Source organism: Engystomops pustulosus, chromosome 11 (genome assembly GCF_040894005.1).
Source record: "Engystomops pustulosus chromosome 11, aEngPut4.maternal, whole genome shotgun sequence".
NCBI classification, from domain to species: Eukaryota; Metazoa; Chordata; class Amphibia; order Anura; family Leptodactylidae; genus Engystomops; species Engystomops pustulosus.
The window spans coordinates 61,550,770-61,576,834 of record NC_092421.1 but is presented as its reverse complement, the minus strand read 5'-3'; the positions used below and the strand labels follow the sequence as shown (position 1 = coordinate 61,576,834).

General features: G+C 44.1%; 1 protein-coding gene across 6 annotated transcripts in view; it reads left to right on the top strand.

The window, feature by feature from the left end:
• ADGRA1 (adhesion G protein-coupled receptor A1) overlaps positions 1 to 26,065 on the top strand; it is a 453,444-nt gene that overhangs the window by 263,355 nt on the left and 164,024 nt on the right. For 3 of the 6 annotated variants that reach the window (XM_072131164.1, XM_072131165.1, XM_072131167.1), the window contains 2 exons: positions 20,560 to 20,767; positions 21,249 to 21,457. In XM_072131164.1, the coding sequence (XP_071987265.1) occupies positions 20,560 to 20,767; positions 21,249 to 21,457 (417 nt within the window). Of the gene's footprint in view, positions 1 to 20,128; positions 20,274 to 20,559; positions 20,768 to 20,876; positions 21,130 to 21,248; positions 21,458 to 26,065 lie in introns of those variants that run through there. The other 3 variants (XM_072131166.1, XM_072131169.1, XM_072131168.1) reach the window with 3 other exon arrangements.

Below are 26,065 nucleotides of genomic sequence, written 5' to 3'. Positions count from 1 at the left end.
GTTGCTTTGTTGGACTGTGTGCTATTAAAGAAATTGGGTGTATTTTCAAGATTTCTGTCTCCAAGTATGATCTCTGGCCTGCTGCCGCTAACACCATGGGCCTCCCCGTCTACCCAGGCATCTATTACAACACACACATCGAGTGTGAGCGAGGGGGATCCCATCACTATACTGCAGCCTCCCCCACTTCTTGCATCTACCTCTTGGTCCTGTCCTCCTGGACCAAGCTACCATGACATAACCTGGTACTAGGCCACACTACAGCCAGCCACTCGGGTCCCAGGGAAGCCTGCTGCCCCCACACTGCACGCCCCGGTGTAGTGGACAATGAACATGCATTATACATTATGAGGCCACTGGTTATTACAATACTTTGTTTGGGGCCACTAAAATACCAAGTCTATTCTTTGTCAACATACAGTCTCTGTAGACATGGATCTGTCTTATACCTGGTAAATCATCTTAGCAAAAAGAATTAAACTAAAGTGCTACAATGCTGGCAGCCCTGTCCTAAAGAAAACCCTCCTATTTATATGGTAGCATTCAGTTAAAACATCACAAAATGTATCGGCCGCCTTAATCCTTCACACATGACATTTCCAATAAATGATGTAGTTCTCTGACAATGGGCTCCCCAGGGAAGTGACCTTGGGTACAGGATGACATTTGACTAATGGCTGCTTTCTATCTGGAGTCAGTGGCAAATTCATATCTGCTTATTTCATAGTGCGTGACGTTATCCTCGTTCTCCCAAGATGGCCCTGCGCTAAAGATTGTGATACAGAGCTTCATTTTATTAACTTTATCCTTGTACTATGTGGTTAGTGTGTCAGAAGAAATAGATATAGAGTGTGCTGCCATCAGAAGTCCGAAGAGTGGAAGCTTCAGCTTCTCCATAGATATCCCAGTAAGAGGTTTACAAAATATATATAGGGTATTGATGTTGATTATGCAGAGAGAATATATCACAAAAGGTTTGCTGGTTTATGGAGGCTCATATGTAATTGGTGGGGGTCCGACATCTAACACGCCTACTGAGTAGCTGTTCACAGTAACTGCTGGCACCAGAACCAGTACAAAGGCCCAAATGAGAAACACCTCCCTTGATCTTTTGCAGCTTAGATTAGCAGCTTAGATAAGGAGGTCAATGGTGGAAGATCTTTTTCCATTTTTTATTTCATGTTACAGTTCACAAGCCAGTTATTAACATAGTAAAGGGGGCAAAGGCTGGTCTCATATTGCCGACTCCCACCTTAAAAGAAATCAACCAATAATAAAAAAGAACCCTAAATATACTCACCCCTGCTCCTCTTGGTCTTGATTCCTGTGATGTCCATCGCTAGTCTTGACACTCCGGACATCACCTAGAAAAGAAAGTTATAATTAGAAGCCCAGAGCATAGGGACAAGATGTCCGGTGCTGCGGGCTGCTAATTATGCACGCCCCCGCACCGGTTGATTTCCTTTTATACAGATTGCTGCTTACCCTACTTTGGCACCTCCAGGTTTGCCCGGAGATGTGAAAGTGATGCCCCAGTCCCGAGATGCTCGGCACTTCTGGTCAGGTAAACCCTTCGACTCTGGAATCAGCAGCCATAGCAGGGTATGTACAGATTTTGTTGCCGCAAAACAACTTAAACTTAATCAGTGTCATGGATAATGAGGTTCAGCATCCTACTTTTCGCTAGCTCCTCTAACCAACTGTCATTCTTGGAGATCGCATCCCACCACTTTATTGCCCTTCCTGATCGCAAGGACCCTTTGTAATTGCATGGGTTGCATTATGGATGAATTCCCCGCTGTGTGAGTTGCTTTTACAGTCACATTTGCTGAAATCAGAGCCAACCTTCTTAATGATCAAAAATAATTTTCAGCCAAAGCAACATCTCGTATCCCCCTCTACACCCCCATCCTTCCGCCATGTGTGTTTGTCATACCAAACACGAGACTTTCTTACCACATTACTTTCTCTTTGAACCCACTTTTTTAATCTCCCCTTAAAAGTCTTTCATCATTTCTTCTTCCTTTGAGTCCATGCACGACTATTTTCGCGGAAAACTAAACAATTACGGTAGGTGTAGTTTAAATTGCTCGCTGACCTACTGAGCCGAACGTGCACACTGCCCTTGGAGAGAGAAATTCTCGGCCACAGAGGGAGCAGGAGTCAACAGTTAATAACTTAATGGTCCAATTAAATTCTTGTTGGATACTTAATTAAACCATCAAATGCGGTTTGTTGATAGGAAATTATACACTGTTGCATGGGTTTTGTCTTTGCTGGAGACAGAAAATGCCAATGGAGTTTTTTATTTAACTCCTTTTGTATCTTTTTATGGATCAGTAGAATCATTGTGCAGCCTCTAATAAACCGTACCATAAATAGATCATTAAAATGATTAGAGATGAGTAAATCTTTTCATTGGTTTGTTGATTCAGTACAAATCTAAAATTTGCCAGGCACTGAATGAAATCTGAAGCTTTTCTTATTTGCTTAGGACAAATCTTTTTAAAATGTCGGATAGTTACTGCTGTCACTTAACCCAGAGCTTAGGGATGGGGGGGATCAGCCGCAAATTTTTATAAAAGATTTACAAAAGTAGATGGAGATGGAGACTGGGACTCCAGGAAAACAGACATGACCTAAACTAAGCCTCCCAAACTGTCACCTGCCTACTTGCCTCTGCATATCCGAAGCAATATGGGACAACCACAAAGACAATCCCTCCCTTGGTCACTGTGATGACATAAAACAAGACTCACAAGCAAACACAAAAGCAAGGTCAGAGGTCCGGAGTGACAACGAAGATAACGAGAGTGGCACAAAATCAGAGTCAAAAGGGATAGTCAAGAATACAAAAGCCAAAATCTGAAAATCTAAAATATAGCAAGTCAAAAACAAAAAGGAAGCTTAGTTTGAACTATGACCATCTGAAATCTACGTGTAAACAAGATCTCTATATGTGGTCAGAGAGCCTTGGCCCCAGCTGACTGGAGCAGACGCCCGTCCTTCACATCAGGTTAACTGTTGCTGAACCAGGGCTGAGCAGCAGAAAACTGGATGTGGTTCAATTAGCCTCAATGAAGCGAGCAACAGCGAGCCACAGTTCACACCATGAAAAGTCAAACAAAAACAGAAAGAGGAAATCAACATGGGTGTATGTAATGCCAGCGTTTTGAAATCTTCCTGAAGTTATATTGGACTTTTGTATTAAGGCATGTGTGGTTGATATGGACCACAGGGGCTCTAAAGTAGATAGGTGCTGCCATACTTTTCTTGTACATACATTACATTAAATGTTCCTAGCAAAGGTCTTCTAACAGACCTCGGTGTTTCTCATTTCAGTTTTGGTGACATGATAGATGGACCTGACCCTGCATTCTGAACACTAGAGAGTTACATTGTTTAACCCTGCCCCCATGTTAGGAGCGTTAATATGACATGTGTGAGTCTAAGAAGAAAAATTCCTGTAAATTATGACTTTTGTAAGATTTATTCAAACAATAAAATTGGTCCTGGTAAAAAAAAAAACATGACATATGTACTACAGCAGCATCTTTAAACAGGTGTCCACTTTCAACAAATAATTGAAGTACAGGCGGTCCCCTACTTAAGAACACCTGACTTACATACGACCCCTAGTTACAAACGGACCTCTGGATGTTGGCAATTTACTGTACTTTAGCCCTAGGCTACAATAATCATCTGTAACAGTTATCAAAGGTGTCTGCAATGAAGCTTTATTGTTAATCCTGAATCTAATGACAATCAAACATTTTTAAAATCCATTTGTCACAGAGACCAAAAATAATTTGGTTGGGGTTACAATGATAAAGTATGCAGTTCCGACTTACATACAAATTCAACTTAAGAACAAACCTACAGACCCTATCCTGTATGTAACCCGGGGACTGCCTGTATAACATTTTTTCAAATATACCATCCCTGGTGATGTCACTGCTCATTATACCCCTTGTCATAAGATCTCTGCTTGCTGTCCTTCTATAGGATGCTTCATTGCTTAATTCCTGAGGATATAAACTGGTCCCTGGTCATGTGATGTCACACAGGTGCACGGCAGGTTATATCCCTGGTCATGTGATTTCACATAGTAGCACAGCTCATTATATCCCTGGTCAAATTATGTCACACAGGTGCACAGCTTGATATATCCCTGATCATGTAATGTCACACAGGTGCATGGCTCGTTATATAACTGGTCATGTGATGTCACACAGGTGCACGGCAGGTTATATCACTGGTCATGTGATTTCACATAGCAGCACAGCTCATTATATCCCTGGTCAAATTATGTCACACAGGTGCACAGCTTGATATATCCCTGATCATGTAAAGTCACACAGGTGCATGGCTCGTTATATAATTGGTCATGGGATGTCATACAGGTGCACGGCTCGTTATATCCCTGGTCATGGGATGTCACAGAGGTTCATCTGTGTGACCACAAAAGACAGGAAGTAAACGCTAAAGCTTCCTGTGTAATGACAGCAAACAAAGATCTAGCAAACCATGAGAAATTGATATTGGGAAATTGTATAACTTTTAATTGCACAAAGAATGTCAATTATATGCTGAAATTGGATAACCCCTTTAAGTGACCTTGGCGATCCCTTCAAAAAGATAATACTAATTTTTTGTACCCAAATCCTAAAATATAATTGCCGTTAGAGCTGTTATAAATGACGATTTGTTTGCGACCTCCATCTTCATGTGAGATCAGTAAGGCAAGAAATAACAATTTCACGAGGACTATAGAAGAACCGTAAAGGTTACTTCATTTCGAGGAGCAGTCACTAAACAGTTAAATCAGCAGATTCCTGGCATTGGGAATGCCCGGCATTTTCTTGGTAATGCAAATAATTGGATCCATAGATTTAGCCGCCGCTCTGACCTGCCCTTGTGTTCTCCGGTTTTTTTAAGTTCAGTTATCTAGAAATTCTCATGACTCAGCGAATCGGGGAAGGTTCTGGCATTAGATAATGACCTGTATTCTTCGCCTTTTACAGACGGAAGGAAAAATACTATGTTAATGGAAGGCCAGACCGACTGAGCAGGTCAGGGAAAAGTCTAAAATTACACTTATTATGATAATTGGTTTGGTTACAGCGTGTCACCCCAGGGTTACACTTTTTTCTCATCTTCAAGACTGGGCATAATTCTATAAATGCACAAAAACTGCAAAATCATTGCTTACTGTATACAGAGTCTTATCTATGTAATGGAATAAAATACCTCTAGAAGCTAGGGACTTAAAAACTAATTTAAAGGACTACCCACCCCCTCAGGGAGAGTGTGTTGTGCCCCTCTGTCATGTGAAATCTCACCTATAACAAATCCGTCCTGTGAAAATGAGCAAAGAAAAGTAAATTTTTGGCTGCGATGAGTCAAGTTTAGAGGCTATATGAGGAGTGTCACTTCAGATGCTCCTATCTTCTGTTTTATAAAAACATGCTTTTATTTATTTAGCTGCCTTTATCTCTAGTTCTGTAGAAGCACAGGACCGATACAGTTTGAAAGATGAGAATGTTATCTTTAAAGTGACACCAGCAGGATGTTTGTAGCTACTATTAAACTGAAGATAGGGGAGTCTGAAGTGACATCCTATGCAGCTTCTACATTTAACTCATCTCAGGCAACTATGACTCTTCTCACTTAATTTGCATATGATTTTTGTAAATGGGTCTCAATTTCAAGGACAGAATTCTAGAAAGGGCATTTCAGGTCTTACCTGAGGGATCTAGCACATATCTACTCTATAGATCCATCCATATATATATAATCTACAGCACAGTCCCTTTTAACAACGGGTCAGTATAATCAGGGCTTGTATGCCTGAAATTGTGTGTAAGTCCCTAAAATAGTTGCAATGCCTTTTGTACAGCCAGGAATTGCAACTATTTCCCCTTTTATGCTTTCTCCACAGCAAGAGGGTGTGGAGGAGTATGAATGGGAGCTTGTCAGTCTGTTCAGATGCAGGCTATAGCGCAATTTTACGGCAGGCTGTATCTGGCTTAGAACTGTCCAGCACTGCAGCTCCTGCCAGATGTATCAGGCTCCCATCATGCACCAGCATCTGATTTATCCCAGTAATGTTTGTCATTGACACTTTAAACTTACAGAAAATACAGACAAGGGGAGTGTGTTTCCATATGGCTGTACCATGCAATACCTAATAAATTGCTAGAACATTTTAAAGATCTATTATAGTTTGAATATTCTACAAACTCAAATACATGGAGGACAAGCCCTTTCACTCAGGGAGCTGTATCCCCTAACCCATGCGGCTCCGCCCCCTTCATGTCTCTCGGCTCCAAATGTTAGAGCAAGTATGTAGTATGGCACAGCCATTGTGACTGTACTACATTGGTATCTGTGTCCTCAGGATACCGATACTGTAGGAATCAGAGCAGGGTAGCTGGTGGGGACTCCCTCCTTCTTCTCACTGGTAGGGGCCCAGGGGCTCGTGACCCAGGTGCCCTCCCTATAATAATAATAATAATTGATACTAAAATTAAAAAACACCATTTGAGATATGTAATATGGGATATTGATACCAGGTAGTAGCAATTTCTATTACTCCACATCTAACGTCATTGTCTACATTCATCATGACAGTATGTTCCGCCGCTCTTAGATATATCTAATGTTTCGCTCTCATATTGGTAAGGAGTTACAACGTCATTATGTATTCATTTCCAAATGAAATTGAGCAAAGCTTAATATTCTTATCTTGGGATTACTCAAATTGGAACAAACTCCTTTACGACATGAGAAAGGTCAATTACTTTGTCACAACAGCTCAGCTCCGGATGTGGAGGTTGGGAAACACAAGTGCGCAGTTATTTTACATTGTGCTCATGAAATAGTAATAGTATTACGCTGGCATTGTATTACAGGATAAACGGGATGCCGAGGTTTCCGGAGCGTCTCATAAGGATAATTAAGGTGTGCCTCCGAGGGAGAATAATGCCATCCTGAATGTCAATGCTTCGGTTTTACCACCGATTTATCTTTCGTCTCTATTCTTCCATATGCTATTGATGACTGAAAGATCACTCGGAAACTCATCCATCTAAATCTGAGGAGCTTTAGAATAAATTTTATCTACCCACCTAGGGCTGAATTAAGGGTGGCAGAGGACCCTGGGCGATAAATTGGTTGGGGACCCCCATTTTTTTCCTTAATAAATTAAATGTTGCCCCTCAGAAATAATTTTTACAGCTACAGCATAAAATTAAATACGGACCCCCAGCTGCAGCAGAACCTCATAATACACACCTCAGCTACAGCAGAAAATTAAATACAGACCCCAGCTGCTGCAGAACATCATAATACACACCTCAGCTTCTGCAGAACATCACAATACATACACCAGCTGCTGTAGAGCATCTCAATATACTTCTCACCTGCTGAAAATCATAATACACACAGGAGATGCTGCAGAAAATCATAATATTCAGCCTTTGCTGCTGCAAAACATCATAATACACCCTACAGCTGCAGTTTCTCAGCTACTACTGAACCTCATCATACACACTGCAGCTGCTGCAGAACATTATAATACACAGCTCTGCTGCTTCAGAACCTCATCATACACACATCAGCTGCTGCAAAACATCATAATACACCACCAACAAACATCTGCAGCAGAACTTCATAATACACACGTTAGCTGCTGCAGAACATCAAAATGCACACCTCAGTTACTACTGAATTTCAAAATACACACCTCAGCTGCTGTAGAATCTCATTATACAAACCTCGGCTGTTGCAGAACCTCAGCATGCATATGGTAATACACACCTCAGCTCTTGCTGAACATCACGATATACAACAACCCTTAAAAGATTGTAGATTTTACCCTCCCCAGGACCATGTGCTGAGACCCCCGCAGATCATGAGAACGAGGGGTTTGACCGACCCCTTGTCGCTTCATAAGAGAAATGGAGCAGACGGTCGCGCATGACCACTCTGCTCCATTAATCTCTATGGAGCTGACGGAAATTGCCGAGATGATCTCCGTCAGCTCCATAGAGATTAATAGAGCAGAACGGTAATGCGCAGCCGTCTGCTCTGTTAGTGGGAGGAGCGGCGAGGGGTCCAATAGACCCCTCGTTCTCACGATCTGTGGGGGTCTCAGCAAATACATGTCCCCGCCTCCCCCTCCCCGCGCGTGCACTAGCTGTCGGGTATTTAAAGGGTCAGCGCACCGCTGATTGGTGTACTGGCTGAACTCCATCTCCTTATAATCCGGCACCTCCCTTCCTGCCTTGCCGGATCTTTGAGTGCCTATACCATTGAGAAAGCCTCCCTTTGACATTCCTGAGTATTCCTGCATTCCTGTGTGTTCCTGCTCTTGCGTTCCTGCACCCTGTGTGCCTGTGTTCCTGTTCCCATCTGCCTGGACCTCCCGTTGCTGACCCCGGATTGGACTTGACCTTCCATCTCTGCCTCCTGCCCTGACCCTGTGCCTGAACCTGACCACGAGACTGTCTTCCGCTAAGGGACCTCGACCTCGGCTGTGGGCTAGTCGCAGCTGTGGAACAACCTAGTAGCACCCCGACGCAGCAATTCCATCCGACTTTGCGGCGGGCTCTGGTGAAGATCCCAGGTGTCGGCTAGTACCACCTCCGGTGGTGGTCCAGAGGATTCACATGTAACAAGGGGCTGCAGTGTGGATCTTTGTCCAGTAGATGGCACCAGGGTACAGAAGAGGAGATTCTGCAAGGAGCAGGAAAAGGAAGTGATTGAGGGTGAGAGGTCAGAGGAGCTGATAAGAGGCAGAAGTGGTGGTGTGCCTGTGTGCTCCTGGCTAAGATATAAGCCCCTACTTAGTACTAAGGAGAAAAAGTACTGTGCCCAGAACTCTGGTGGTGAGCACCAGAAAAGGACTGTCTGCAGGTGAGGTCTTAGGACAGCGTGGACGGAGAGGGAGTCTCCCGTCCCGCAGGCGTGCGGCTGAAGAAAGACCCACATTCCTGCAGTGAGGCTAAAGGAAATCCATCTGCATTATTATCTGCATTACATGGACATTTTCTGTATTCACTTTAGTTCAGTAAAGTTTATTGTTATATTCAGCACGTTGTCTGTCGTCTCCCCTGCTACATTACATCTGGCGCAGTCGGCAGGATGGAGACAGACATGGCGAATGACAGAGTTACTTCCGCCCCACACACAGTCCCAGTGGGAGCACTATTGAGCCACCTGCCCAAGTTCAATGGGGAAAACATTTCTCTGGAAGACTGGAAGGAAAGACTTGAAGGAGCGGCTCGACTGTGTAATATAGCCCCACATCTAAAAGCAGAATTGGCGCTAAGTACACTGGAGGGAGAGGCCCGAAAAACAGTGATGTTGCTTGCGTCCAGCGCGCCAAAGAGAAAGGTTTGAGCAGATTCTGTCTCTTCTTGAGGATGTATATGGGGATGTGACTTCAGAAGCAGTATTAAGGAAAAGATTCTTCTCATGTTACCAGAAAGAGAATGAGACACTATCTCAGTATGCAAATAGTCTGCGGGAGCTTATGGCTGCTTTGGAAAAGAAAGAAGTAGCGGGAGCAGCGTCCTTCACAAACACAGAGCTAGTGATGCGAGATCAATTCCTACTGGGCATGAGGAGCCAGCCACTGCGGAGAACTCTGAGAGAGCGTATAAAGCTAGATCCTCACCTCACCCTTCAACAAGTAGTGAAAGAAGCCATCACGCTTGAGAGAGAGGAAGAGTGTGAAGCAACTCCTGGTGTAACGCAGATCCAGGTAGAGAGAACATTGGAGTTCAGGCTGAATTCTCTGGAGGAAGCACTTCGAGACCTCAAAGAGACACTGTGTACCCAAAATGGCGGGCTGATGCAGCATAACCAGGAAAGTGGTAGAAATAGAGCTACAAGAGAACGAGGTACCGTAAACAGGAACGAAAGCAGACGGAAGTGTTGGGAGTGTGGTGAAGTAGGCCATATGGCCAGAAACTGTCCGCGACGGGGTGCTGTTGCCAACTCCGGGGATTTAAACTAGATCCGCCTGCGGTTGTGGGGCAAACCGCAGGAGGCAGCATGAAGTTATGCCCCCTGTTAGAAGTCCAGGACTTAGTTGGTGAGAGTCCTGTGGTCAGAGCCAAGTTAAACGGAGTAGAGTTGCCATGTTTAGTGGACACGGGCTCCCAAGTTACAACCCTGGCCCGGGCAGCATTTGAAAGACATTTCTCAACTAATATGTATAAAGACAGCGCATCATGGGTGAACTTAAAAGCAGCCAATAACCTTCCAATCCAAACCCTGGGAGTCATGCAAGCTGACATCGAGATCTGGGGTCGTATGGTGAAAGGAAAAGGTGTAGTGGTAGTGCAGAACACCATGGACTCTCAAGTGCCAGTTATCCTTGGCATGAATGTGTTGCAAGCCCTTGATGGACTCATGGCTCGTGAGTTGGGGCCAAAGTATTGGAAACATGTTCCTGATAATCGTCCACCCCACAGAGCTTTACAGAGAGCTTTTAGACAGTGCCGGATCAAGGCAGAGCTGGAAGGAGTCACTGGCCGACTGGGAAGCATAAGAGTACCCCATTCCAGAGCATTACGTGTGCCGGCAAGACATGAGTTGCTGGTTCCACTGCCTGTAGGCACGGGACTAAAGTTACAAGGTACTACAGTGATGGTGGAACCCAGTCTTCAAATGGAAGGAGTAGCTGTGGGCCGCACCTTGTGCGATGTGCAAGATGGCCGTGTCCTGGTTCGGGTAATGAACGTGAATGACCATGTAGTGACGTTGCCACCCCGAGAACACATGGCAGAAGTGTATCCAGTACAGGAAGTACAGACCTCAGGTCAGTTTTCATGGGAACTGGAGGTCGGTGGGACAGAAGCGGGAGCGGTCACCCTGTGCCAAGTGAGGGCAGAGAACCACCCCCTCTCGGCTGAGGAAATCCTGAATGAAGTGTGCTCAGAGGGGACGGGGTTAACCACAGCAGAGAAGTCCAAACTATCCTCAGTCCTAGCCGCCCACCTGGGTGCTTTCTCCCTACATGAGGCAGACTTTGGCCTTACACAGACACTACAACATGAGATCCCAACTGGGGATGCTCACCCAATCAGGCAGCGTTACAGACAGATTCCTCCAGCCCTGTATCAAGAGGTCAATGCCATGTTAAAACAAATGCAAGAGAAGGAGGTCATCCGTCCCAGCAAGAGCCCATGGGCTTCTCCAATTGTGTTAGTGAAGAAAAAGGATGGGACCCTCCGGTTCTGTGTGGATTACAGACGTCTTAATGCTTGCACAGTAAGAGATGCTTACCCACTTCCCCGCATTGAGGATTCGTTGGCAGCACTGGGGCGTGCTCAATACTTTTCTACACTGGACTTGGCTAGTGGGTACTGGCAGGTGCCAATCGCTGAGAAGGATCGGGAGAAAACAGCCTTTGTTACCCCCATGGGGCTGTTTGAGTTCCTGCGCATGCCATTTGGACTAAACAATGCACCTGCCACGTTCCAGAGACTGATGGAGCTATGCCTGGGGGACTTAAACTATGAGTGTCTGCTCATCTACCTTGATGACATTATCATATTTTCCTCCTCATTCACGGAGCACCTGAAGCAGCTTGACCAGGTGTTAGCAAGACTGGAGGTCCACGGTTTGAAGTTGAAGCCCCACAAATGTCATTTGTTCCGGGAGAGCATAGAATATTTGGGCCATATCGTTTCCAAAGATGGGGTCCAGCCCGTGGACTCTAAGGTACGTGCAGTGCAGCAATGGCCAACCCCCCGTACAGTGAATGAACTGCGGTCCTTCTTGGGGTTAGTGGGCTATTATAGGCGTTTCCTTAAAGACTTTGCTAAGATTGCAGCCCCTTTGTATGCCCTTCTTCAGGGAGCCACCCCAGAGGAGGCCAAGCGAAGAGTGCTCTCCTGGAATGATGATGCAGAACAGGCTTTTTTGGAACTAAAGAGACTCTTAACCAGTGCTCCGATTCTGGCTTATGCGGATTATAATTTGCCCTTTGTGCTACAGACTGATGGGAGCTTGAAAGGTTTGGGGGCTGTGCTGACCCAGGTGCAAGGAGGCCAAGAGAGAGTTATAGCATACGCCAGCCGGACTTTAAGAGATGGGGAAAAGAACCCTGATAACTACAGTTCATTCAAGCTAGAATTGCTGGCTGTTGTTTGGGCCATTACAGAGAAGTTTTCTGATATCTTGACAGGGGCACAGTTCACATTGATGACCGACAATAACCCTTTAGTTCATCTGGAGAATGCCAAGTTGGGGGCGTTGGAGCAGCGGTGGATGGCCCGGCTCAGTAAGTTTAACTTTAAAACACAGTACCGTCCGGGACGGGAAAATGCTAATGCAGATGCGTTATCCCGTAACCCTGTGGAGAGACCCACTGGTACCACAGATGAAGACCGTGAAGGAGATGAGACTCCTGACTTCAGTCAACCCATGCTGCCTCATAGGTCTGTTGCAGTTCAGGATATCGAAGCTGAAGTTTGGACTGGAGGGTCTGAAGAAGATTGGAGGAATAGGCAGCAAAGTGATCTCCAGATACGAAAAGTGCGAGATTGGCTACAGATGGGACATGGTCCTACACCAGGTGAGCGAGATGCCCTCTCACCAGATGGGAAGAGGCTCTGGCAGCAGAGAGAGAGGCTGAAAGTTCGTGCTGGGGTACTCTACAGGCAAGTGCAGCTCCCCTCAGAGATAGGCCCGACCTGGCAAGTGGTGGTGCCTTCAAAGGAGGTGGAGGGAATAGTACTGTGGATGCATGAAAAAAAAGGACACTTTGGTTCTTCCAAAACTTTTGAGTGGCTACAAAGGTATTATTTCCACCCCAGCTTGAGGAGACTAACTGAGGATATTTGTAACAGATGCCGGAATTGTGGACTTGCTCGAGCATCAGAGCAACAGGCACCAGTAAGAAACATCCAAACTTGTTATCCATTACAGCTAGTTATGATGGACTACCTCACCGTGGCAGAATCTGTGCGAGGGTTCAAATACTTGTTGGTCATCGTTGATCACTTTACCAAGTTTGCAGTTGCTGTCCCTACACGTGATCAAACGGCGGAAACCGCCGCCTTGGCCTTATGGAAGAACTTTATTCTGGTGTATGGATGTCCCAACCAACTGCACTCTGATCAAGGAGCCTGCTTTGAAGGACAAGTCATTGAAGAGCTGTGCCGACTTTACCAGATTAGAAAGACACGGACCACCCCTTATCACCCACAAGGTAATGGTGCTTGTGAGCGCATGAATAGAACTTTGCTGCAAATGCTGCGAACCCTAGAAGAGGAAAAGAGGGAAAGGTGGCCTGACTTTGTGGCTGAGCTAGTGTGGGTCTACAATAATACAGTGCACTCTACTACAGGATATTCGCCTTTCTTGCTAATGTTTGGGAGAAATGGTCGATGTCCCTTCAGCCTCATGATGGTCCCAAATGAACATGAAGTGGAAGAATGGACTCCTCAGACATGGATGGGGGATCATCGTAAAAGAATACAGGACGTGTATAACCTGGTTGCCCACCGTTTGGGCCCCCGTGATCTGGTAGTGAATCGAAAGCTGAGAGAACTACCCTTGCAGATTGGAGACCGTGTGATGGTGAGAAACAAAGCTGCCCAGAGGAGAGGAAAGCTGTGTTGGCGGTGGGAACCACAAGCATATGAAGTTGTTCGGCAGCCAAACCCACACATGCCAGTATTCGAGGTGAGACAAGAAGGGAAGCAGGGACCCACAAGGATGGTGCATCGGAATTTATTGAGGCCATGTGCCTTTGTTACTAGACCCCCTGTTACCAACGAAAGCGTCCCGCAGCCTCCAGCTACTGCGATTATTGATGAGGAGTGGTGGCTTCCCCCAATGGCTGGTCAACCACCACTGGAACCCAGGACGAATGTGCCCCTCGCAGAGATGGGAGAAGACAGAGAGAGTACTACAGTGGTGGAAGCTACCCCACTACGACACTCTCAACGCTCCAACTTTGGCAGGATGCCAACACGATTTGAGGATTATGTTGTGCAAACTCAGGTTGTCGGGACGGCAACCTTTAAACCCTGGGGAAGAAGTGTAACAAGGGGCTGCAGTGTGGATCTTTGTCCAGTAGATGGCACCAGGGTACAGAAGAGGAGATTCTGCAAGGAGCAGGAAAAGGAAGTGATTGAGGGTGAGAGGTCAGAGGAGCTGATAAGAGGCAGAAGTGGTGCTGTGCCTGTGTGCTCCTGGCTAAGATATAAGCCCCTACTTAGTACTAAGGAGAAAAAGTACTGTGCCCAGAACTCTGGTGGTGAGCACCAGAAAAGGACTGTCTGCAGGTGAGGTCTTAGGACAGCGTGGACGGAGAGGGAGTCTCCCGTCCCGCAGGCGTGCGGCTGAAGAAAGACCCACATTCCTGCAGTGAGGCTAAAGGAAATCCATCTGCATTATTATCTGCATTACATGGACATTTTCTGTATTCACTTTAGTTCAGTAAAGTTTATTGTTATATTCAGCACGTTGTCTGTCGTCTCCCCTGCTACATTACACACAGATCCTGACACTACCCATCTACCTACCTTTTTATATATTTATCTACCTACTTATCTATAAATCTACCTACCTACCAACCTATGTATTTATCAATCTTCCTACCTGCCTTTCTTTTCTGTTCTACAGCAGCTATCTCTATCTATCTATCTATCTATCTATCTATCTATCTATCTATCTATCAGCTACCTCTATCTATCCTCTACAACATCTATGTGGGAGAATTTATCATACTCATATGGTAAAGTGTGGCAGCGCATGATGTAATCCATCCCCTCGATTCACTAGATATAAGGAGTGTCTCTGGCCTCCTGATAAATCCGGCAGCTGGGTGCACCGTCGTACAATTCTATATCAGGTCCTACATGGCAAAGAATTTTCCATTCAGGCCTGAACCAGGCTACAGCATAATAGGTGAAATAATTCTAATTCCTGTCTTAATACATGACCCTCTCTTGGCCACAGCACATCTCCTTTGTTTTTTGTATGTGTCATTTATGCATCAATGCAGTGAAATCTGCATTACATGCATTACATTTTGTGTAATGAAGCCTGCAAGTAACCTGAAATGTGCACATTGCTGCACCACCAAGTGGATTTTGTATGTGTGTACTGAAAATATTATTTTGGGCAACCTGGAAAAGTCTTGGAAGAATAATCTGCAGATAAATAGGACTGCAGCAGATGATTTATGTATTATGAAGTTCTGTAGTTAATTCTTGTGATTTTAGTAAGTCAGTAAGTCAGACCACCAAGCTGGCATTTGATGATTTCTTGGAATTTCTTCACCCCCACTGCTTGCTGGGGCAGGATCCCTCCACATGATGCCGCTATCCTGGTATCCTATGTAGTGATGAATCTGGTGTAAGAATCTGTGATCTATATATATCATCTGTATATTATACATGAGAAGATGTTTTGTTGGTTACTTCAGAAAGCAGGGAGATCAGTGATCTGTACCATACCCAGACTACTGTCCATGGTGCTGATCCTCAACCACTGACTAACAATGGATAAGATAATCCTTTATTAGTCCCACAGTGGGGAAATTCACAGCGTTACAGCAGCAGAGAGAGTACAGAGAGTGAAGTACAAACTATGACAACAATAATATTAGGGATAAATGAACAAAAAGAAAAGGGGGATAAAAAGACAAAAAAGAGACGAGCAATGATCGGCAGTTTGATGTTTAGTCTGTGGATGGGACCTGCAGGGACTGGTTAGATGGGGGGCGCAGGTTACTTCTGTTTGGGCCTTGTTTGTTGAACAGCCTGATGGCAGCGGGAAAATGGAGCACATTTACTTACAAAGTCGGAGAGTTCACTAAAAGTGCATTGTACGTTTATAATGCTGCGTGCGGCGATTCACTAAGATTGTGCGCCTAAAATCATGAATGTGTCACTTCCTCGCTCAGGTCCGACAGACTTCACCATTTTTTTTGTGGGGCAACTTTAACATAGGGTGTGCAACACAATTTTCAAGTTAAATATGGCACTCGGTCCAAATCAGTTGGACCCTTCAGCTGCACACCCTCTAATTTGTGTTGCATGGAAGCCACCGCTACTGCGCCACAAAAGGGTCGTGTGCGACACATTCCCAGTGCACGCACTTATTAAATACCTGTGCAAACTCTTTTATCCATGAAAAATGTGCAAAGTCCAACAAAAGTGCAGCGCGCGACTCTTAGTAAATGAGCCCCACTGGGGCAGATTTACTTACCCGGTCCAGTCGCGATCCAGTGGTGTGTTCTCCGGCGCTGATTCGGGTTCTGCCGGGATTCACTAAGGTTGTGTGCCCAATGTTCACTAGGTGTCGCTGCTGTGCTTAAGTCTGCCGGAGTTCTCCTCCTAAGTTTCGGTGTATGTGAGTGCTATTTTTGCGACACAAATTTTTCTTTAAATTCCGCGGCTTTTCCGAATCCGTCGGGTTTTCCGACGGCCATGCCCCCAATTTCTGTCGCGTGAAGGCCGGCACCTATGCGCCAAAATCCCGGGGCAATTCGGTGCAAAACGGAAAAATTCGGGAAACCCGGCGGAAAAACGTGATTCGGACCCTTAGTAAATGTGCCCCAATATGTTTTGTTTTCACCTCTAGCATTATTCCATTGTTAAAAGCAATAAAGACCCTTATAGGGTCCTGTTAGACCATCCTGCAAGTGCCGTGTTTGCTGTGTGATCTGCATCTCCAAAATACACTTTAAAAAGTTTATTGTTGATTTATAAAAAAAAAGCAATAAAGACCCAATAGATAGATAAATAGATAGATACGAGATATAGAGATATATAGATAGATATGAGATAGATAGATTGATAGACAGATTGATAAATATTGGATACAAATAAAGAAAAAAGAATGATAACCATGCTGAAAGATAAATATAGACACTACAGACACTAGTACAGATAATACAGATACTAGTACAGATAATACAGATGTTAGTACAGATAATACAGACACTACAGACACTAGTACAGATAATGCAGACACTAGTACACATAATACAGACACTACAGACACTAGCACAGATAATACAGACACTAATGCAGATACTGCAGACACTAGTACAGATAATACAGACACTACAGACACTAGTACAGATAATACAGACACTAATGCAGACACTGCAGACACTAGTACAGATAATACAGACACTACAGACACTAGTACAGATAATGCAGACACTAGTACAGATAATACAGATACTACAGACACTAGTACACTCTCTACAGACACTACAGACACTAGTACAGACACTACAGACACTAGTACAGATAATACAGACACTGCAGACACTAGTACAGATAATACAGACACTACAGACACTAGTACAGACACTGCAGACACTAGTACAGATAATACAGACACTACAGACACTAGTACAGATAATACAGACACTAGTACAGACTCTACAGACACTAGTACATACACTGCGGAGACTAGTACAGATAATACAGACACTACAGACACTAGTACAGACACTACAGACACTAGTACACACACTGCAGACTCTATTTACAGGTCATGACCTTCTATTTACTAAACAATCTGCAGAAGCCTCAGCTCAGAGCAGGAGAGACGTTTCCAGGGTTTTGCAGATACTACAGAAAAGTGTCCAGGATGTAGCAGGCTGTAGCAGGATGACCCCACTGGTGTCTGAGGGGGATACTGTGCAGAATTACAGGGGTGCACCAGTAGACCAGCACTGGGGGATCCCCTCCAGGAGAAGCCCCTGCTGAGGTGGTAACTGGGTGCAGGGTGTCACACACCTGGGTGCTGCTGTGAGGGTGTTAACTTCATTCTGGAATGTGGGAGAAGCAGAGAGGAGCTTGTAGCAGGATCACATGTAAGTGCCCAAATCTAACATTGCACCTAAACTGCGCCAAAATTGCACCTAAACTGTGTTAAAGTAAAGTGATTAATTACAGGCAGGAATTCAACTTATTCATTTGCTTGTAACTTGTGATAATTCTGGCAAAACAGTGCGCCAGAATTAAGGCGCAACTACTACACTTATGTGCAGAAAAGTGATACATCTAGCCCATAATCTGATCAGTAACCCATGTGTGAAGGTCTGACATGTGACCGCAAGGCCCTCGAGTGGTGAGGAGATCAGGGATCCTAGAGGCCCCCCTTCGCGCCACATATATATAGAGCAGCGGTGGAAAGTTTCTATTGACTTGTGTGGAACTTCCTGGTTCTCTGAGTCCCACAGAATACAATGTAGCAGTGGCCAAACATACGGGCCACTGTTTTATTTGGCGTTCTTGATCACTAAATATCCCAGCAGTTGGATCTCCAGTGATCAGATATGTAACCCAAAAAATCGAATAGGGAATAAGTGTAATTTAGATTAGTGAGAAAAGTCTTTGGAATCAACAGGTGATGCAAAGGGGATCATTTCCATCAGAAAAGCAGAGCCTCAGACAGAGGATTTATTGTATTTCTATGCAATTAATCCTCTATGTGTATGACTTCATTGTAGATTAAAGCCTTATTCTTATCTTCTAAAGTGATGACAAGTCATTTTTTGCTTTGTGATCTGTGCTGTACGGCCTCCAATGATTGTTATAATGCAGGCAGTGCATTAGTAATGTGTTTCCTTCACTGTTTATCTCTGTACAGCGCCACCTTGGTCACAGGGCTATAAAGGAAATTGCATCCAGAATAGAGATATGCTGCGTGTTTTGTGGAAAACTGGGTTGTTTCATCTTGCTGCTTAGCTGCGGATTTTCCGGTGGGGGTTGATTGATCCAATTCTCAGTTCATTCAGGGCTGGTTATACTTCAAACTGTGATTTGTAGTACTTTTGTCTGTTTTGCGGACCTCAGTCGTGATCCTGCCTGATCGGGACCCCATACCTGTACCATAGCCTTGATCTGCCTGATGTAGAACCTTGGGCCCCAACCTTATCCTGAACCTTTAGTTGACCCTGTATCCTGCCTAATCTGGGACCCTGAATCGCAATCAGATCTGGAACCCTCTATCCTGCTTGATCTTGAACTCAAAACCCAAACCTGGAACCCTGAGCCTGCATCCTGTCTGATCTGAAACTCCTGAACCCATACCTGAGCCTGAATCTAGACTGAACCCTGAATCTATACCTGAGCCTGTGCCCCGATTTTCTTGTGTCTGGATATTTAACTGCCTGTCTGTCATCCTACTTCTGTTCTGAGCACCTACTCAGAGTAGGGATTGTTAACCAGTAGTCCCTTACTACTAAGGCTCGTGAGACTATTAGGTATGGCTTCATCATCAGAATTCTCTGGTAGAGTAGTGTCTTTTTCACTACAACAACATCAAATATTTTGCAAAAGTAACAAGATTTAAAAGAAAAATCAAAAATCAACCAAGCTGCGTACGAGAATATATCCGCGGCAGCACTAAGTCCGGTGTTCGCCATATAGCCATAACTGTAACAAGTCACTGATATAATTTATCAGACCTACAAAACCGACCGTAGACACAATACGCCGGAATAACAGAATGCAGAAAAGCGTAAAAACAAAAAGAGAAAGCAGCCACGTAATATAATCATGTATGCATGTAAATGTCTACACTGGCACCTAAGGGAAATCTCCTTGAAATGGAATCTGTAAACTTGGTAATTATACATAATAGCAGAACACAGAGGATAATAAAAATGAGCCAAGTGCTCCGAACAGGGAGGTTCCAAGCTGCTTTTCCCAATGTTTTCCAATAATTCCCTTATTCAAGAGTGTTTTTTTTTTAATTCTGTGCTCTGAATGGTTTTTAAAGGTCTACCTCTAGTGACGTTCTAGCTTCCTCTATGGTTTATAAGAGGGAATAACATGGGATTAACTCCTTAGCGCCCAGAAAGTTTGCTACCCCCCCCCCCCCTTTCCTTTATTGTACATCCCTGGAAGCTCTTCCCTTCCAGCTAAATCCGGCAAATACAAAGTATCCAAGGATCAAGCTGCGTCTAAGTGTTTCTAGCTTTCAGCCGCTTGCACTTTGTCACTGTCTCGGGGCAAGATCTTGTTATTAAATCATTCCATCGTGAAGACTGTAATGCATGAGCGTGTTATCTCACAAGGAGCAATGTTGCATATCATGAGTCTGTCTTGGCGCCGCAGTATCCGCTTTTTGATTCCTGCATCCCTTTAAAGCTTTGCTTTTGTAGCTAGGGCTTTAATCTAAGTTGTCTGATTGTGTATTAAGCGAAGGAGAAAACCTGGTAGAGGTTGTCTCTTTAAATCAGATCTGCAGTGTTGATGGACCCTCTAGCAGGCATGGTAAGAACCATTCTCACCTCTGCAGCAGGGAGCTTGACCATACAGACGTAGACATGCGATGGAAATGCTTTCCCTGTTAATATGCACTCTACCAGTCTTATTTCCATGGTTACAGCTCCCGCTTGTATGGTTGCTTCCATTCTGCAGGAGAAAAATAGGAAGCGATCACATATTCTTAGTGCTGTAGTTTAGAATCTAATGAAAGCAGCCCTGTTGTGACTTGCATTTTCAATTTTTTCTTTTTTCCCCCCTCCTGCTCTCTCTCTCTCTTCCCTCTGATGTACAGAACACTGTAGCCATCGCTTCCATTCATTTGCCACAGTCTGCCTTTGCACAGTCTCCTCCGTTGCAATCTGTTGATAACTCCAGTTGCAAGCTCCAGCTCATTGTCTTTCGGAATGGAAAACTCTTTCCGATCACTGGGAACACATCCTATCTTGCAGATGAGGGGAAGCATCGGGCGGTTGCTACACCTGCTGTGCTTTCTAAAATAGGTAAGTTGTTCATTTTTTATTCTCTCTTTCCTGGTGGGTGGATTTGCAGACAAGAAAGAAGGGGGGGGGGAAGAGGGGTCAACGAGTCCAAGTACGTAGTGGTAGATTTTGCAGGGATCTGGGCAAGTTGAGAGGTTAGAACTTGCTTGATGATTGTACTGCGTTAATGAGGAAAGTTATTGCAGTAGATGTGAATGGTAGTACCTTGCTTCTTGCATATTAATGCCCATTCATGCAGTTCGGAGAGGTGTACGAGTGCTGGATTATACTGCAGACAGCCGGGGCTATGCTACGTTTCCAGGACCAGGGTAGGATTCCCGAATGGTTACATAAGACGTAGAGTCTCTGGTTAACAACTAGGGGTGAGCACAAAGTTGGCAATTAATAGTGTAATTAATTAACGTAAAACTTTTCCAATGGACAAAGTCTTAACTCTTCAGCTTCCATAAACGCCGTCTTATTTGTGATTGCTTTTTCGCAGATGGATACAATTTCGGAAACCTCAGTCATCCGTTGACCATAGCCCTGAGACACTTTACAATTGGTGTAAACCCTATTGCTGCCTTTTGGGATTTTGACCTTCTTGATGGACATGGGGGCTGGTGCGGAGAAGGTTGCCACATAATTACCTCGACTGCCAATATTACCACCCTCCAGTGCACTCACTTGGGTAACTTTGCCGTGCTAATGGTGAGTACGTAAACAACGGAAAAAAAACCTGCAAAATAATCCAATAATTGTTCAGTGAACTGAGTGTTAAAGGCGCTGGAAGCGATATTTCAATTTGCATTTGATTCCCTGCGTAAAAGTTAATAGGCGGTGAATGAATCGAGCTTGACCGGGCGACTTTCACTCTTTAACCCCCTGTGGGTCGGAAGGTCTAGACTATGAATTACTTTGCATGGCTTTGTTATCTGTGAATGGATTGACAGCCGGCTAGGGGCTGGAGTTGAGGATTGATGGAGTAACATCAGCCAGTTGTACGTTGCAGGACTGCACCCACGATGCTTGTCTGCTTTGTTCCTGTCTTGCACTGTGTTGATCATACTAATTAGTTGCAGGGATACCGCAATGTTGAATCATTTAATAAATGGTGGAAGCCTAGGATTGAGGTCCACTTTAAAGATAAGACGTCTCGCTCGACGGATCTGCATAGCCTCGCTAGCGATAAGTGCATTGGACGAGACTAGAAATATACATTTATCTTCTCTAATGGAAGCATTTGCTGGGAGCTGACTGTGTGGATGGGATTCATTGCAGTCTTTTACTAGCTCTCCATAGAAAGTTATCCCACCGAGGGGTATTAGAGGAACATTTAAGTTAATAATAAGCAAATCCGAGCCCAGATCATTCTCTAATTATTTCAGTGTTGTGTTTATGGTGCCAATAGGATTTATTTTTTTTTTTTTAATAACAATAGGCATGGATGGCACTTTATCTTTTTTGGCAACAATTGGTAGTTATGTCTAATGCCATGCAATGGGTCGGAGGCTTGGGTTGTGTGAACTGTTTAGATGAAGTTAATGTTGCCTTTTATGCATTTGGAGAAGGATGGGGCACAGACGACAGTGAGATGGAGAAGACGTGTGCAGAGAATTCCAAGCTGCTGCAGTCACATAGAGCATAGACGTCAGCCAATCATCACAGGAGGCTGTGACCAAAGCCCGAGACTATATCCATGTGATTATTGCTGTCTACTTTATGAGAGGCCAAATTGATTCTGAGTGTACTAGATACGCATCCGTCACAAAATCCACACATTGGTCTGGTATTGGGTTACATCGATGTCACATCATTTCCTATGCAACGTTGTGTCATGCCATGGCTCCCCAGCTGCTGTGGGACTACAAGGCTCAGTATAACAGTCCATGCTAATAGTAACATGCCGTTTCCATACAGATTTAATACTTGTGGGTTGATTTTGTCGTTTAGGTCATTTACAGTATAGTTTCTCCATGGAGGTGTCCATTTGGATTGCACACATGGCTAATTTACATAGTTTTCATCTGTCTACGAGGAGTCTGTCTGTTAATATAATGACATTACTGAGACTGCTAAGCAGTATAATGATGAAGAGGAGCGGATTGCAGCATGTGGTTATAGGATGTCTATACTCTGGTCTGGTTTTATAAGTAATGAATTTTCTGATCTATATATCTATCTATATATGAATTTTGTCAGATTTTACATTACACCGATAATACAGGCGGTCCCCAACTTAAGGACACCCGACTTACAGATGGAATCTAGTTACAGATGGACCTTTCTGCCCACTGTGACCTCTGATGAAGCTCCCTGGATGTTACTATAGTCCCAGACTGCAATGATCAGCTGTAAGGTGGCTGTAATGAAGTTTTATTGATAATCCTTGTAAAAAAATTTAAAATTCTAATTGTCACTGGGACAAAAAAAAAAGTTGTCTGCAGTTACAATTATAAAATAAACCTGTTCCAACTTACATACAAATTCAATTTAAGCACAAACCTGAAGACCCTATCTTGTACCCGGGCACTCCCTGTTTAGGTAATAATCAATGGAATAATCTTCATTGTTGACTTACAGATCTTTTGGGGCTCAAAAATCCTCATTGATTCTACTAAAATTTCACATCAAGTTGAGGTTAATAGGGTATTTGATACCCCTGTCACATGCCAAGGGGTGGCAAAAATTGACCCAGATTGGCTTCTATTTAGCTTTCCAGCTTTGTATTATGGAAGGGACAGATTTACCAGATTTACCCCTACAGAAAGATCTAAATACTGAATCAGTGTTTCTGCCATCTATCTTCTTGTTAGTACATGTAAGATTTTTAGTTGGTAAATCTAAAATGTGTGTCTGTTCCTTAAGCCAGGTGTACATGAAACATAGGGGAGGCAAGTGTCTAGACCATTGTTCTTCACTTCACTTTGGTCTTGATACCCCCCCCCCCTTACTCTGGTGCAGAACCCACCAAAAATTAGACCTTCAGTCTTGACCGGCCTTGCCTTGATTTACATCATAAGTGGGCTAGGATAGATCTTTGCACATGTCTGCACCATTTTTCTGGTGTGATTGTAAATTGGGCAGATGTGGATGGCCTTGACTTATTCCGCTCATGAAGCATCTTTTTTATGAAAGTGGGGGAGTCAGTAAACAGAGAGCCATTTGCAAAAATATTTTGTGCAAATGGAGAACATGGAGCTAACTCAATCCTACATGCCCCACAAGGGTTGTATTTATTCCAGTTAAGGAGGGGTGTCCTCAGGAGCACTAATTCTTTCTTCCATTTAGATATTTTTAATTTAGATTTGGCCAGATTACTGCCACAAATTAAAGGTATCATAGACCAAAGGAAAAGTGTCCCAAAAAGTCTTCAGTTGTGGGAACGTAAAGGAATGGTAGTCTATGGTAGTGTGGACAGAAAGGTTAATGGACTATAAGAGGGCACAAGGGTGTCATTATGTATGGGAGAGGAGGCATAGGGGGTTCATACTGTAGAGGAATGTGAGCACAAGTGTTAATTATACTGAGGTGGGGGGAGTATGTCATTATTTAGTATTAAACTTGAGGGGGGGGAACTTATTATGTCCCACAGGCCATGAAAAAGTCACAATTTCTAGCGCATGGACACATATTGAGACTTTCCCCCGCCACGCTTCCTCCATGCCAAGAGAGCGTGCAGGGGCAGGGAGCAGGCTATGCTGTAGTGGGGATGCCAATTCTTGGCACAGGTTATTGTGCAACCTCTTGATGAATTCCACTCTTTATCTCTTAACAAATTTTATAAGAAATTTCAAAACAACAAGCAAATTATGAGAATTGACAAGTGTAAACAGGCCCTTAATGGGAGCATGTCCAGAATCAGTGCCTTGGGCACCAGCCCTTCCATAGTTGCAAGGAATCTCACCAATGACTTGCCTGCTGCATTGTGCAGTATGAGACAAGTGGATAGGATTTAACTAAACCTCATCCACATGCTGGGCCAAAAACCCACAGTACAAATTGGCCTGCGCGGCGAGTCTACAACCCACAGCATGTCAGGTTATGCTGCTAATTTTCACCGCGGCTTTCAACCTCTGCAATGTGAAGGTTGAAAAGCATCTGGATACCCGCTGTGATGACAGAGAGAATATCACCACAAAAAACATCTGTATCAGGCTATTTTTTTAGAGATTGAGAAAACATAGATGTTTTCCTAGAAAAAGACATATATTTGCAGTTAATATAAAAAAAATATCTTAATAATTATGTATCACTTATCTGGTGCAGATCTGAAATGCTCTACGTTATACTCCAGAGCTATTCGTGAGTTCTTTTTGCCAAAAAACAAACAATAATAATAAGTCTTTATTTATATAGCACAGACAGATTACGCAGCGCTGCACAAAGCATGTCAAATTGGTCCCTGTCCCCAGGGACAAAATCTAACAGTAAGTTTGGAGTGTGGGAGGAATCGGGAGGACCCGGAGAAAACCCACGCAAACACGGAGAGAACATACAAACTCTTTGCAGATGTTGACCTGGGTGGGATCCGAACCCCGGACCCCAGTGCTGCAAGGCAGAAGTGCTACCCACTCAGCCACTGTGCTGCCCAATTTTGTCACCAGGCATACTTCATACTCTGGCAATGAAGTTGGCAGAATCATATGTATAGAGTCTGGATGGAAAATAGGTCTGATAGGTAATATAGTACTTCAAGGAGGAACATTAGATGGTACCATAGTACATACATCTGCTACGTACGATGCCACATTACTTGCCAAGAATGTGAATCTTTTCTGCCACTAAGACTCCTTCCTGGTCATTTGAATACAAATGTCCAAAGTTGTTTTTTTCTACATTTTGCTGAATTTCCCAAGATTTAGAAGTATATCACTACGGACCTGTAACCATCCTAGATAACAAGCTGATGATGGCTTGTGGGCCTTGACCTTGAGTGCATTGTGTAAGAATAAAACTTCACAAATGCAAATTGCTAGAGACAGCTATGTGCAGATATGTATTCAGGAATGAATTCTGGGTAAATTATGTTCTGAAACCTGCAAAATTAGGAATGTATGGAAATTTTGGAGTAAAATACAGGTTATGATTCAATGGATTGATACCTTCATGTGCAGATTGCATAACTTGTCATGTAAGTTTCAAGAACTTGTTATGATTAGAGATGAGCGAACATACTCGTCCGAGCTTGATGCTCGTTCGAGCATTAGCGTACTCGAAACTGCTCGTTGCTCGGACGAGTATTTCGCCTGCTCGAGAAAATGGCAGCTCCCGCCGTTTTGCTTTTTGGCGGCCAGAAACAGAGCCAATCACAAGCCA